Here is a 15,207-nt window from a genome sequence, read left to right as displayed (position 1 = left end):
TGCAAAAGGAGCACTACCAGGAGCTTTCGGTCATGGGATGATTAGATATTTAGATGATATTGTGTTTTACAATTTATTTGCCTTGTGATTCATGGCCCATGGTGCTTGGTCTGATTGGAGAAAGCGTGAGATTGCAGGTTGTGTTTTGGGATCTTTATTGCTGCATTTTGACAGCAAACAGCTAGAAGAAAGCTAAGTCTCTTGCTGTTAGTCTATGAGTTAAATGACAATGAGTTTCTCATTTGAGTTAAGGTGGAATAGGTATCAGGGAACTTCCTTCAGTGTTGCTTTGTTCTGTAAATGACACTGGGTTTGGAGTGCTATACCAACACTGGTTTTTGTCTACTAGTGTTGGTTTTCCTTGTCAATCTTTTGTAAATATTTCTTGTACTTTTTGGGTTAGAGTACTAGGAGTACTCTATTCTAATACTAATTTGCTTATCCAAAAAAAAAAACAATTTACATACACTGATACACTAGTTTGCTTAAAATGGGAGTAATTGGTTTGAGAATTGAGAGTAATTGGTTTGATTTACATGAGGGTAATTGGTTTGATTTCAATTTTACAAAACATTCCAGTTATTTTCAATTTTACATGAGAGTAATTGGTTTGATTTAAATGGTTTGATTTAGTAATTGGTTTGAGATTGGAATTTGAATGAAAATGTTTTCAAATTGCTCAAGTTTGTCATGAATGATTTGTATATAACTTCATGTATGAATCTAATTTAAGTCTACTCTATCTTGTGAAGGTCATGGATAAATTTTTAATAAAGAGAGCAAGGTCATCAAGTGAGCAATGTGGATCAAGCTTATTGTTCAACGATTTCAGAATATGAAATCGCGTAGAGGACAACTATGATTTGTATAATTTCTGATGTATAAACATATTACACTTGTTTTTAATTATATTTTTATCGATGTGTTCATGTGAAAAATTTGACCCCCCTGGCCGGGGGTCCTGGATCCGCCACTGCAGGTACGTACCCAAGTCCACCCAAAAAAAAAAAAACTGGGGTACGTTTTTGGGTACGCCACGGGTAGGTTTGGGTACGCCCATGGGTACTTCGGATAGTTTTTTTTTAAAAAAAAAATTGTTCAAAACTACCTTGTTTTTGTTCACTGATGATGGAGAAGGGAATGATGACACCATTATTGTTTGAGAGAGCTTTGATTTTGTACTGTTGGTTGTTGAACAATCTATCGTTTAATTGTTTTGTTGTGTTGAACAATCGTATTGTCTCTTTTGCACTATTTTAATTTGTGTTACTGTCTATGTTGAACAATCTTATGTTATGTCTCTTCAATGTTACTCAATCTTATGTTATGTTTCTTCAATCTTAAAATTATCTATGACGGTATGTGTTTGAAGATATATGTTAAGGTATTACATATTCTTTTGATGATTTTCATTAGGTTGTGATGGTTTTTATGTTGGTTTTTCATATAAGTATTGACCATTAGGAGATTTGATATTTTTAATTAATAATATTGTGGTAGAAAACATTTTATTTCTATTTATATATATATATATATTTATATAAATATATATAACTGGCGTACCCGTACCCTAGTTTTTCAAAAAATGCCGTACCCCGTACCCGTACCCGATACCGGTACCGTACCCGTATCCATGCAACATAGAAGCCACCTATAATATGGTGTGAATCATAAGCTACCTGGGTTAAATATTAATTCGTTAAATGCTATAATTGTAAATTAGGTATTCATATATGACAACGATAATGTAAATTGTTTTTTTTATTTATTTATTGGGAGGGACTAAGTCCGACTAAACACGACGCGACCTCGGGTAAACAATGTTGTAATAATTACTCAAGGAGTAATAATTACATAGTGTTCCAAAATGACAAATGTGTTGCATTGAATGGATTTGAATGAAGTCCCACATAGAAAGTGGAGTAACTATTCAAAGCATTTATATATCATTAAATGTCAACCATTCAACAAAGAGACAAAGAGAGGATATAGTGTCACATGTGCATGATTTGGTGGTCCCAAGCTTTTATGTCACTTGTTCCATTCACACCACCCCTCGCCGGTGTCGCCACCGTGGGCGTAGAGGCGCTAGTGGCGGCTTGTAGACGCGGTTGCCGTTTTCGTTTGTTTTTTGCTCGTTTTGAATTTGAACTTTGCGATTGTTGGGAACAGACATATCTGTTGGTAACAGACACAATATATGAAGGGTCGCAACCTTCTATATTGTTCTATTTTTTGCTTATAAATACAGTGCATGTTCAGAATTCAATACACAATCATATCCTCTGTTTTTTCCAGAAAACACTTCGCTGCATTTCGAGTTTTCATTAGTCTTGTGCAAACTCGAAGCAAGGCTGATTATCCTGGGTATTCTTGCATCCAAACTCTAAGACGAAATCAGAGAGTGCTTGAAACAAACTCTAAGACGAAATCAGAGAGTGCTTGAAATACTTTAAGGAAAGTGATTTCATCACGATCAAGCCTATTCAATTTCGTAACAAACAACACCCGTGAAATAAAAAAACAACAAGTCCCTACAACTAGGAAGTGGATCATCAAGAACATGAGTACCCAACTCGAGGGAGTGAGCCATATTAGCCAAACAATCTGTAACTTGATTCGCCTCACGCAGTGTATGGAGACACATGTAAATTGTTTTATACCACATACATTTAATCACATCTTTTAATTTTTTTTAAATATAAATATATTGATATAAAATGGTATGTAGATGACTAAACCAAGAAACAAGATCCAAAAACCTTGCCAAAAACAGGTTAATACAGAGGATAATATAAACAAATTTATTCAATCATCCACGGAAAAACACAACCTTCTAACCACAACAAAAACCACATTTCTCCAATTTTCATTTGAAATATTTTTAAATTCAATTTTAATCATGAAAAAATTGATACTATATTCTAATTTAAATGATTGTGTAAAAAATGACAGTGTTTCCTTAGAGTACCCTCACACTTGATGGGTGAATCTCTCATAGTGTGCTTAGTTACGGGCATGGATTCAACAATTGAATCCAAAATAACATATTTAAGAGATCTAAGTTCCTTTCAATCCACAAACACATTTTGATTAACATTGATTGTAGTTTTCATGTAAATCAAACATGCCCTTAAATCTTCAATGTCATTATGTCAATATATGTGAAAGATAGAATAGTGCCAATAATTTTCGTTTATTACTCCCTCCGGTCCTATTTATAAGCAAAAAAAAAAAATTCACATAGTTTAAGAAATGTAGTTAAACTAGATAAAATGCATTAAATTTGTCTTGAATCAAAATAAACTTCCAAAATTACCCTTTGTTATTAGTGTTGGAAAGTGAGAAAGAGAGAGAATAATTAATGAGACACATTTTACAAGTTAGAATTAATAAGGGCATCATTGGAAAAAAATAATTAATATAGCTCAAACTTTCATTTGGTTCTTATAAAAAGGACCAAGATTTTTCTTCTCTTTCATGCTTAGACCATGTACAATAGCATGTTTAATGCCATGTTGAAACATGTTGAAAGTTGTTGAACCCATGCAATGGTTGGTTGGATTTAGTTGAAAGAGGAGAGAGAGGGAGAAAATGTTGAAGATTTTCAACAAAAAAAAGGAGCCTGCGGTGTGCCACGTGGCGCAAGGCCAGTGGCCACCGCAGGCGCGTGGCCTGCACGCCCAGACAAGGCGCGTGACGCGCCTTGTCTGCAGGGGAGAGAGAGAAAAATTTTCAGGCCCTGCCACGTGGCTGCTTCTGGTTGGTCCGTCCGGATTTCGTTTTTCCTTATCTTTTGAACTCAATTATTTCATAAAAAAAAATATTTTCTGAAAAAAAAAATTATACCAAAATTCATGATTTTTTTTTCTCTATAAATAGAGACTTGGTTCGTTTGATTTGGACACAGAAAAAAAAACCAAGTTTTTTCACTCTCTTATTATCTCTCTCACCATCTTATTTATCTATCTATTAGCATTTGTATTGAAATGGATCCCAACAATCCCCATTTCAACACCCAGAATTCTTCAAACAACCCATTTTACAACCAAAACCACAACAACTATGAAGATCCAAATCAAATTTCTTACCAACATCCTCAAAATCCCACCAATTATCAAGTCCCACATCAATTGTTCAACCAACGTCCTCAAAATCCAAACTATTATCAAGTCCCCCATCAATTCTCCAACCAACGTCCTCGAAATCCAAACTATTATCCAGATCCGAATCAATATTCGTACCAACCTCCTCAAAACATACAAAATTTTAACCAGTCATCAATTGTTCCAAACTCTCATCCATCTTATGGATCTGTGAGATATTCATCTCAAACACCTCAGTCTAGTGGTTATATGCCAGTGGTTCCTGAAAATGTTCCGAGTGTTGATGTAGCGGAATTTCCGGAATTTTCAACACAAGTCAATCTTGGTGGCGGGTCAGCTGATAATGAAGTCAATGAAATCACTCCTAAGAGCAAAAAAGCCCATTTACCCGCATGGAACACTCCACAAAATCTAGTGCTAATTAGTGGGTGGATTAATTGCGGAACAAACAGTGTTGTCGGAAGAAACCAGAAAGGAGAAACATTTTGGAGAGATATCGCTGAGTATTGTAATGAGCATTGCTCATTCGATCCTCCGCGCGATTGGGTTGCCTGCCGAAACCGTTGGAATTATATGAACACAAGACTGGGTAAATGGATTGGCGCTTATGATAGCGCTAAGCGTGAGCATCGAAGCGGTTGGTCGGAGGATGATGTTATCGCAAGAGCGCAGGAATTATACGCAAGTGGGAAGATTGGTCAATTTACTTTGATGGAAGAATGGCGCGTTCTCCGTGATCAACCACGTTTTTGTAGTCAGGTAGGAGGAAATAGTGGCTCGAGAAGTAGTGGATCTAAGAGATCACACGACAGTGATGCAAGTGGCTCAAACTCTATAGGATCAATTCCTCGTCCAATGGGTAGGGAGGCAGCTAAAAAAAAGAGTAAAAAGAAAATTAGAGAAGATGCTGACGAGGTGGTGGACAAAGAGTGGGATTCTTATATCCATTTCAAGGAGAAAGAGCTTGAAAAATTGGAAAAGATAGCATTGGTGCAAGCAGAGACTAACGAATTGATGAAAGAGAAGACTAATGCGATGAAAGAGAAGACTAATGCTAAGAAAGTTAGTATGTATCTAAAGCTAACTTCGGAAGAGCATCTCAGTGACCGTAAGAAAGAGTTGTTAGAGCAGTTGTCCAAAGAGCTATTTGGAAATTAATTTCAAGCGAGTCTTTGTCTGTAATCGGTCAAACTTGTCAGTGGTGTGAAGTCTGTAGTGTTTGCTTTAATGTTTGCTTTAATGTTTGCTTTAATAATTTTCAAGTGGTGACAGCTATGTAATGTTTGCTTTAATGTATGGGTAACTGTGTTTGAATATGTGCCACTCAATTCGAATCTTGTCCTTTTCCGATAATTAACTCTGGTTGATAACTTATTTCAAATCCACCAGTGGTGTCAAGTCTGTAGTGTTTGCTTTAATAATTTGCCCGTGGTGTTAGGTCAGTAGTGTTTGGCTTTTATGATTCTCGGGTAACTGTGTTTGAATATGTGCCACTCAATTCGAATCTTGTCCTTTTCCGATAATTAACTCTGGTTGATAACTTATTTCAAATCCGGCACTCAACCACCATTCAATGTACCTACTTATATGGACTCATAGCTCCATTGATGTATCAATATCCCAAATCTCTTCCAATCTACTTCAAATTTCACAAAAAATGGATCCATCTGAGTGTCCTTTTGATCTTGCAGCATACATTCAAAATAGTCAAATTGAAGAAGCTTATGTACTCAACCGATTTAGAGAGCGTCGAAGAAAAATTCGAGAAGATGCTGCACCTCGTAGTAGAAAATATCTCGGTAGAGATCATACAGCGGCAAACCAGATGCTAATTGGCGACTACTTTGCCAATGAGCCTACATATGACGATGCAATGTTTCGTCGTCGGTACCGGATGCAAAAGCATCTTTTCCTTCGAATCGTTGATGACCTTTCAAGTAGTGATAACTACTTCACCCAACGCGTTGATGCAGCCAATAAACAAGGTATATCACCCTTAGCAAAATGTACCACAGCAATGCGAATGTTAGCATATGGTGTGGCAGCAGATGCGGTCGATGAGTACATCAAAATTGGAGGTACTACAGCATTGGAGTGTTTACGTAGATTCTGTAAAGGAATCATACGATTGTATGAGCAACAGTACCTGAGAGCACCAACCCAAGAAGACCTGCAAAGGATATTACATGCTAATGACATGCGGGGGTTCCCAGGCATGATCGGGAGTATTGACTGCATGCACTGGGAGTGGAAAAATTGTCCTAAAGCATGGGAAGGTCAATTTACTAGAGGGGATAAGGGAACCACAACAGTTATTCTTGAAGCAGTTGCAACTTATGACCTATGGATCTGGCATGCCTTTTTTGGATGTCCTGGAACGTTGAACGACATAAACGTTCTAGATCGGTCACCAGTGTTTGATGACGTGGAACAGGGAAAGACTCCAGCTGTGAATTTCGTTGTGAATCAACGTCCCTATAATATGGCATACTATCTAGCCGATGGTATCTATCCTTCTTATCCAACTTTCATCAAAACGATTAGACTTCCTCAAAGTGAACCCGATAAGTTATTTGCAAAAGTTCAGGAGGGATGTCGGAAGGACATCGAACGTGCATTTGGAGTTCTTCAAGCTCGTTTTCAAATCATCCGTGAACCAGCTCGCTTGTGGGACATAGATGACTTGAGTATCATTATGAGGTCATGCATCATATTACATAATATGATTGTCGAGGATGAACGAGATACATATGCTCAACGTTGGACCGATTTTGAGCAATCTGGGGAAGGTGGATCTAGTACACAGCAACCATACTCGACCGAGGTTTTACCCGCTTTTGCAAATCATGTGCGTGCTAGATCCGAGTTGCGTGATTCAAATGTTCATCATGAACTGCAAGCAGATCTAGTGAAGCACATCTGGGCAAAGTTTGGAATGTCTCAGGATTGAAGATGATTTGTATCGTACTATTTACGTTATTTGTGTGTTGTGTGCTTAGTTTTTCCTTGTCTTGCATTTTAAGATATTGTGTGCTTAGTTTGTTGTCTTGCATTTTATTTTAAGAAAATAAAATAAATTCTTGTATGCTTAGTTTGTTGTCTTGCGTTTTAAGTTAAGAAAAAAAAAATTATAGTCTATATTTTAAAAAAAAAGTCTATATTTAAAAAAAATAAAATCGTTAAGTGTTTATTGTTTTAATTTAATTTAAATCGATAATTGTAATTTTATGTAATTATAAAAACAAAAATATAAAACTAAATAAAAATGTGAAATAAAAAAGTGGTGGGGTAGGGTGAGTGGTGAGTGGTGGGGTAGGGTGTTGAGAGTTAAACAAAACCATTGGAGTGGGTAATTGTTGAAAGTTTGTTGAATTGGAGAGAGAAGATGATGTGGAGTGTTGGGAAGAGAAAAAGTGGGGTAGAAAAGGGTTAAACAAAACATTTTTTGTTTAACCATTGTGGATGGTCTAATAAATAGGACCGGAGGAAGCAGAAGTTAATGATTAACTCTTCTAAGATATTGAGTCTAGCGCACCCTTATTAGGCAAGTATCAGTATCAACAATAGTAGTATAGTACTGTCGAAACTCATTTAAGAGCATTTACTCCCACGCATTACTCTTACGCTTACCCTATATTTTTTTCTCACCATTTTCTATTTATTAATCTAATAAGTATAGGGGAAGAAAATGTATAAAGAGAATGTTAAAGTACAATTACACAAATAATTTTTTATCAGATGTTAATTTTTGTTTTTCCAATAATAAAAATTGCTTTTTCTAACCACTTGATCTAGAGTAAATAACATTAAAAGGGTTAATTCAAATGAATTACAGTGAATAACTAAAATAAAACAAGAAACCGATGTTTCTTTTTTTAATATTCTCTCCTCAACTTATGTTTTCCTGTCTCATCAATAAAATATTGTCATGTAATTTAAATATACCAAAAATACTCATGTAGCCAATCAACTCATGTTTTTAAGTAACATGTTCAAATGTCATTAGTCGAATTGTAAAATTAGACATGGTGATGGAATGGATGTGTTGATTTGTTTGTTCAGTGGTTGACAAGTTAGAGCTCGGTAAAGATTAGTTCACAAGTTCGAACATTGTGAAAATCATTTATCAATAGAAACTAAACTTCCACAAGGTTTCAAACATCTTTACTCGGGACAAAAGTAAAAAAACAAATGAAATAAATGAAATTTAAAATATTAGCAGTCAAATAAAAGGAAGAGCACAAAATGAGATGTGAAGGAAAACTAACAAAAAATGCTGTGCTTTAGCTGTAGTGAAAACAAATCAATGTAATAATAATTAATGTTTAGAAATCAGTTTCTTTCCTTTTGTGTCATTCTTCCTTATTCAATAAGCAGATTCATACATACCATAGGTACTATAAACATAACAAGGCGTGACGTGAATATCCGCACATATTGTTCTAGTCTAACGTGAAACTTCGCCACTTACCCAACGTTGTTCCTCAAGGACACCCTGTCACCACCACCACCACCTTGTTATTTCCAAATTCTTCCAACAAGGGAAACTTGATACTATCGTTGCTTTCTGGTTTGCTATATATTCAAAGCTTAACACTAAACAATCCTATTCAATTCATCAATACCTGCCAGAACCAGAATCAGAACCCAATTGCCACCCAAGTTTGTTGGTTGTTGCTTGCACTGTGTTTGTAGCCATGGGAGAAGAAGATTCCAACTTGAACAAAGTCGAATCACAGACAGAGTTCGTGGACTCTGTTTCTGAACAGGAACCCCAAGTAGAAGAAAAGGAATCAGAGAAACCAGAAGCTGTCACCCAAGAGGAACCTCATAAGGAGGTTCCTTCTCCAATCGTTCAAAGTAAATTTCAGAAACTCTCTTGTTTGTTAGCAAGCAAAAAAAACCTGATTCTTATGATTTTCTGAAACTCACTCTTCATAGTTATGATCTAGATAATTCATAATTTCATCTCTTACTTGTGTTCTGTTTTTAATCAAACTATGGTTTGATTTTGAAGTGTGTTATAAATTTCATTCACAGAATTAATATCTAAACTGATTGCACTGCGTATACTTTTTTTCATATCTGATCAGTTTTCATTACATATAGTTCTTTTATTATTTGGAACAAATTTCATGGCTTATGTTCACCCATCACAAAACAGAGGTTGAGGTTCCTCAGTCACTTTTCTGCTACCTTCTACAATTTTAATTTAGTCTTGTTTGAGTTTTTTTTTTTTGGCACATATTTTGGTTGACATATACTAAATGCTTTATGCATTGACATCAATTTCAAGATGTCTTTTGTACTGTTTGTCGCACAACGAATGGCAAGTAATCATTGCTTTAAAGGGAATCATGATTCGTTATTTCTTTTTGGTAGCATAGTAAAGTAGAAAATTGCTAAGAATTTAAGAAGCTAATTGAATTCTAGACAGGAAGGAACTCAGGATGTTCTACTGGATATGGTTTTGGAGTTGTTGTAGTGTGTAAATAATAAATTCAAAAGATTTGACAAGATATGAATTTGTGCTGAGGCAAGTGTAATATTTTTTGTTAGGCGTTTTGTGAATAAAACTGCTTTATGGAGCAACAGAGTGTATGTTTGTGAAAACTTATTTTAAGAGAAATACTATTTAATAGTTTTTTTAAATTAAAAAAGGGTCTGAACTCAGAAGCTACTAAAAATATATGTTCTGCTTCAAAATATATTCATCCAGCCACTAAGTTGGGCTTCCTGTTGTTTCAAGACTTCAAGTAGATTCTTTGTCCATTTGGCACAAAACTGATACACAAATTGACCTTCTAAACAACATAAGTGGATTTTCTATGGATGAATTTGGATGTTTATGTTACTTGTATTCATTCAACCGATTATGTTTTCATACAGATGTTGCTGATGATGATGCTAAAAAAGTTACAGGGGACTCAGTTGACAGAGGTTATTTTCTAAAAAATTAGTATAAAGTTATTGAGGGTTTAAGAGGTAAGTAACTTTTTTCACATTGTTCAACAGATGCTGCGCTTGCAAGAGTTGTAACAGAGAAAAGATTGGCTCTGATTAAAGCATGGGAAGAAAGTGAAAAGACAAAAGCAGAGAACAGGCAAGTGACCATTTGATAGTTTGTTAAATCTTGACTTTCTTAGTTTCTTATCTAGATCATTCATGTTCTAAGGCCTTCCCTAATATATGATGTAAGAATGAAACAGTTTTTGATATATCTAACATAACCCTGCTTATTGCTAACCAATTTTAAGATTAGGACTCTTTCGTCAGTTCATGAATTAGCCTACTGACCTACTGATTTTGTACAACTACTACTAAATAGTGACATTGTATGCCAAAGTAATCACACTTCTAGATTAGCATTATGGAAATTCATAAGACTCCTCTTCACTTTAGAATATGTTGGTTCAGCATTTTGACTTGTAGTTTGAAGTTATTTGGTTCCATTCATAATACAAAGCTTTGCAATTCTAAGACTCTATTTTACTTCATATATTTGACGTTTACTTCGTAAGTTCATTCATTTTGATGAGAGTTAAACGGCCATGCAGGGCATACAAGAAGCAATCTGCCGTTGGATTGTGGGAGGAAAGCAGGAAAGCTTCTATAGAGGCAGAACTCAAGAAAATTGAGGTGATTAACTAAATGGGTTTCTGCGTGTAGATGTCATGTTTTGTATCAGTAGCTACCATTTGTTGTTAGTAAAAGATTGAATCTTATTTGTGTTAGTTTAATTTTTTCATTGAACGATTTGTGCTTAATTGATGCATCTATGTGACTGATTTTTTTAACGGACAGTTATTTGACCCATTGGTTACTTGAAAAAAATATTTGTTTTAACAGGAAAACTTAGAAAGAAAGAAGGCTGAGTATGCTGAAAAAATGAAGAACAAAATAGCTGAAATTCACCAGGCAGCAGAGGAGAAAAGGGCAACCGTTGAGGCGAATAAAAAGGAAGAGTTTCTTGAGGTTGAAGAAACAGCTGCAAAGTTCCGTAGCCGTGGAGTCGCGCCAAAGAAGCTTTTTGCATGCTTTAGCGCCTAAGTGTTTTCAACCTCAGCTAAATAAAGGACGCATTGGACTGATTAAAGTGGTTTTACATTTAAAATGTGCTCCAGAGTGTTTGCTACATGTAATGTTTGAAATGAACCATTGGATTGGTCATTTGTTTCTTAAGCTATATGTTTTTTGCTTGATTGATATTCACACAAATAAGAATTCGTCAATTCCATTTCCCTTTGTTTTGGCCAATGCCAGTGTGCAAATATACTTAGTGGGAAGCTGTGGCTAAAGGGTTAAAAGGAACCTGTATGCACACAACTTTTGAAACTTGGAGAGGAAATGAGAGATATCGTATATCTATTGGGCTTCTCGGACACCATGGTAATGAATTTTGTAATTTCTGTAAACAACAAAGCTAAGAGAGTAGGAAAAAATTGAACGTAAATACAAAATTGAGGACACCACATAATATCAAACACCAATGAAACTGAATGATCACAACACAGGCATTTGGCACTAAAGGTGTAAATAGGTAAAACTTTAGGGAATGTAATATGCATTTTACACCATATATGTATATGAAATAATGAAAGTAGCAATAAATCACAACATCCCATAAGGCTGAGTCATAAAACCCCAAAAGAGGAACTATGCAGCCTTAACATATTAAAAAAGTATATAGAACATTGTTGCCATGAGCAGGACATATGAATGAGAATCTCCTCAATATTTACACACTCTGCTAAATGATCAAGTTTGCCAACTTGTTCCGCCATTTTCTGTCCTTGGTTAAACAATATGTATGAGTTTAGAAAACCCACCAGGAGATGGGTTACAAACACCTTTGCCTTTTTGCTTTAGAATCTTGTTTGTAGAAACTAGAAGGAATGCCTTGACTTTGCATTGTGCCTTCCACTCTTAAATATTATTTCCCCTCGCCTAATTGGGTACATAAAATACAAGAAGCAGTTTGCTCATACAGTAAAAACACATATCCATCTGAATACATGATATATTTTGCGACAATAAATGATCTTTGGGAATTCACTGACTTAGTTGCTATGGATCTTAAGTCAAGAATCTTTTAAGTTCTGAAAAAGCTCTGGAAGATGGGCATTAGTCAGCTTGGTCCTCTTGGTGATTTCATTCTTCTTCTTCTTAGGTTTAGGCTTGGAAGAAATGCCTTGCATTTGCGCTGCACTCCTTCTCTTTGCTGTGTTAGTAGCAGGCTTCATTCCGTTTTTTTGGAGATCCCTCTCAATATCAATCATATCACGAGGCAATTCAATCCCCCGGAAAAGCTGTTTTAGGTCATCATCCACCTTAATGGGAACTTTAGGATCATTAGGGTAGGCAATGTCTTCCTGGGAATCAAAGTTGGACAGCAGCCAAATCTCCCTTGCAGCTTTCAAAGCCTGGGAACCGAAAGCATTATAAGGTCTTATTACATGAGAAACCAATTATTTCACAAAATTTTAACTCTTCACCTCTTCAAAAACATTATCTCTCACCACAGCAAGTTAGATGCTTAAGATCAAATTTATCATATAGTTCTATTCTTCTTTGCATGTTTAATACAACATACCATAATAGTTGACGTTTATATGTATCATGTAAAACTCTAATCAGCAGAGTAAAAGAAATGACTCAAAAGAAGTAAATTTTGATAGTTCTATTCTACAAAATGGAATGCTACTCTAAAATGGTAAATATCTGGTACACAACCAAAATCCTTCAGTAATCACATTCAAAAGCCAGCTATCTTCCATAGTTATCACAGAATTCCAGATCCATTATTTGAGACAGTACCAGCAAAAGATTAAGCAGCATTCAGGGTATCCACCTTAAAGTGCAGATTTTGTAATAACTTAAAAAAATTATTTTCCACACTACCAGCTATTATGAAATCTTGATAACTAAGTTTGAGAAAAAGGGATAAAATGATCTTCTAAGATTTTATCTTCTTTCATAAGTATGGTGATGAGTGATTTTGGCAATCATGTTTCGCCCAGAAATTCATTACACAATGAGAATGAATAAAAACCTGAGACAAGAATAGTTGCTCAACAAGGCCAAATCCACAATAAAATTCCACTGACATTATTAAAAAATGAATGTCAAGAAATTTTCATAAACAAAACTAACTAATAAAAATAATTTACCTGCAAGTCCTCCAACACAGTTGGGTAAGAATCCTTTAGGTCAATAACAGCAATGCCCTCTGGAAACTTGCGTATCAGAAAGAGCAGCTCTTTTTTGTCCCTAAGATCATGCTTTGACTATACACACCAAAAGCAATGCCAAATGTCATAACCAAAATAGTAGTATCATTGAAGAGGTTGTTATTATCAAAGTGAACAAAATTGAACACATGAAGGTTTACATATATGCATGAACAAAAGCTACCTTGTAAGAGAATTTCTCCCCATCAAATTTGACTTTCGGGTTTTTCCTCATACTGTCAAAAACATCTTTGTTAGCTCTCATGTCCACATAGCATGCTTCATTTATTTGCTCCATTGTGAAAGCCTGTCGAGACTGTTAAGCAAAGACAAGCACAAGACACTAAATAAGTATCCATGGCAACATGAATGTATCCATCAACCTTAAAAGATGGCAGAGATTGGCTAAAAGAAGGTGCACATTAACCCGCATTCGAAATGATCATTCATTAACCACAAAATAGCTTACATACGGCTAACAGAAAAGCATATATTCATACAACTATACATCATGTATAAGGGTTACTATGAATTAAATTCTCCTAAGTCCTAACCAGTTATCTGATTCTTAAATTTAGCTACTATGAATTATAACCTAATGACTGTTACTGCTAAGAGCCCGTTTACGATACGAACTTATTGGAGCTTATCGAAGCTTATATACTACAAAATGAACTAAATAAGCTCGAAATGTCTCAAATGCTCAAATGTGTGAATACATTAAAAGTGTACCTCAAATAGGAGAGCAATAACACGCTTCATCTGAGCTCCAACGGGGGCTTTACGTATACTGTTAATATGCTGAAGTCTCTCAGTATCGTTGGAGAATTTGACAGGAACAGGAGCGGGTGGTGTTGGTGTCGGTGTTCTTCGGCCATTTTGTGTAGCAGAAGCCTTGGTAGATGCAATGCTGGTGAGGGTCGATTGACACTTCTCTTGCTGCCTTTTGAACCTGTCAAGCTTTTCTTGCAACGCCATCTGAGATGAGATCAAAACACACAATCGCAATCGCAGGTTTCAGTTTCAGATGCCAAATCAATGAAGCACACAACTATTAATCAAAATCGTGTTCCTCGATCCGAATTCGGAATCGATTCAACAAAAACCTAGCAAAGCAAAGAGGGGTGAGTGAATTTTGAATTGGGGAAAACAATCAAACAATTGAGAAATTGGAGTATTATTATCAATCGAAATCGAATATGTGATCGGAGGAAAGTAAATTGAAACTGAGAGATGAAGAGAAGAGATAAACCGTGACAGATTTCTGATTTCTGTCCTCCGAGAGAACAAGGCAGAAGCTGGAAGAGTTGCTCTGTGCTTTCCCCCTTTTACCAATCGGTATGCAATAACTTCAACTTGTATGCGCACGAAAATTATACAATTTTTTTGGTACAACTACAAAGAGAGAAATTATAGGGGCCCACTAGGGTGGACAACTTTTTTTTTTGTTCACCCATGGACTATCATTTACCACCGCCGAATCTTGGAATATAAGAATATTCTTTAGATTGATGGTCAAGATTGAATTTCTACTAAAAGGGTATAATTGTAATCTCACCATAATGACCTTTTGTTTCTGTTTTGAAGAATTCAGTCATAATCTCCATAGCCCCGAATCACCCATCACCCATTTTCTCCAAAAGTTAAAATCTTTACAAATAAATGAATGTTTCAGGCATGATTTTAGCTTCTAATCACAATCTCAAAAGTTGAACCTATGGGTCTTACATAGCAATCCTCGTGAATACAAGAAAAAGAGTTGAACTTGGAATCTCAATGAGTGTGTGTGCTTTTTCAAAAACTGAAAAAATTGTTCTATGATGTTGCAGATAGGAACACGCACCATGTTAACATCAAAAGTGTGGCATGCG

General features: G+C 35.6%; 3 protein-coding genes across 3 annotated transcripts; 2 read left to right on the top strand and 1 right to left on the bottom strand.

The window, feature by feature from the left end:
- The first annotated feature begins 490 nt into the window (after positions 1-490).
- On the top strand, positions 491-7,532 carry LOC130737307 (uncharacterized). The gene is made up of 2 exons (XM_057589058.1): positions 491-549; positions 5,814-7,532. Exons 1-2 carry the CDS (start codon positions 491-493, stop codon positions 7,054-7,056), a joined length of 1,302 nt encoding a protein of 433 aa, XP_057445041.1. The 3' UTR covers positions 7,057-7,532.
- A 965-nt stretch (positions 7,533-8,497) lies between these two features.
- Positions 8,498-11,363, top strand: LOC130741162 (remorin-like). The gene is made up of 5 exons (XM_057593976.1): positions 8,498-8,966; positions 9,996-10,046; positions 10,122-10,209; positions 10,664-10,745; positions 10,956-11,363. Exons 1-5 carry the CDS (start codon positions 8,804-8,806, stop codon positions 11,154-11,156), a joined length of 585 nt encoding a protein of 194 aa, XP_057449959.1. The 5' UTR covers positions 8,498-8,803; the 3' UTR covers positions 11,157-11,363.
- Positions 11,364-11,623: 260 nt separating this feature from the next.
- Positions 11,624-14,730, bottom strand: LOC130741161 (transcription initiation factor IIE subunit beta-like). Its single transcript, XM_057593975.1, has 5 exons — positions 14,589-14,730; positions 14,069-14,314; positions 13,521-13,652; positions 13,277-13,393; positions 11,624-12,529 (listed from the first exon to the last, which is right to left on the bottom strand). The coding sequence occupies exons 2-5, from the start codon at positions 14,312-14,314 to the stop codon at positions 12,188-12,190; spliced, it is 837 nt and encodes a 278-aa protein (XP_057449958.1). The 5' UTR covers positions 14,589-14,730; the 3' UTR covers positions 11,624-12,187.
- Between the last annotated feature and the right edge of the window lie 477 nt (positions 14,731-15,207).

This window comes from Lotus japonicus, chromosome 2, assembly GCF_012489685.1.
Source record: "Lotus japonicus ecotype B-129 chromosome 2, LjGifu_v1.2".
NCBI lineage: Eukaryota > Viridiplantae > Streptophyta > Magnoliopsida > Fabales > Fabaceae > Lotus > Lotus japonicus.
The sequence above is the reverse complement of the archived record's forward strand: the minus strand, read 5'-3'. Positions and strand labels throughout refer to the sequence as shown.

What these genes read in the sequence shown, in the direction of transcription:
- LOC130737307 (XM_057589058.1), top strand. Translation starts at nt 491, where the DNA reads ATGGGAGTAATTGGTTTGAGAATTGAGAGTAATTGGTTTGATTTACAT. An exon ending in GATTTACATGAGGGTAATTG is followed by an intron (nt 550 to 5,813) that starts GTTTGATTTCAA and finishes CATTCAAAATAG; the next exon opens with TCAAATTGAAGAAGCTTATG.
- LOC130741162 (XM_057593976.1), top strand. Translation starts at nt 8,804, where the DNA reads ATGGGAGAAGAAGATTCCAACTTGAACAAAGTCGAATCACAGACAGAG. An exon ending in AGGGGACTCAGTTGACAGAG is followed by an intron (nt 10,047 to 10,121) that starts GTTATTTTCTAA and finishes ATTGTTCAACAG; the next exon opens with ATGCTGCGCTTGCAAGAGTT. An exon ending in CAGAACTCAAGAAAATTGAG is followed by an intron (nt 10,746 to 10,955) that starts GTGATTAACTAA and finishes TTGTTTTAACAG; the next exon opens with GAAAACTTAGAAAGAAAGAA.
- LOC130741161 (XM_057593975.1), bottom strand. Translation starts at nt 14,314, where the DNA reads ATGGCGTTGCAAGAAAAGCTTGACAGGTTCAAAAGGCAGCAAGAGAAG. An exon ending in TTATTGCTCTCCTATTTGAG is followed by an intron (nt 13,653 to 14,068) that starts GTACACTTTTAA and finishes TTTGCTTAACAG; the next exon opens with TCTCGACAGGCTTTCACAAT. An exon ending in CTGTGTTGGAGGACTTGCAG is followed by an intron (nt 12,530 to 13,276) that starts GTAAATTATTTT and finishes TTCGGTTCCCAG; the next exon opens with GCTTTGAAAGCTGCAAGGGA.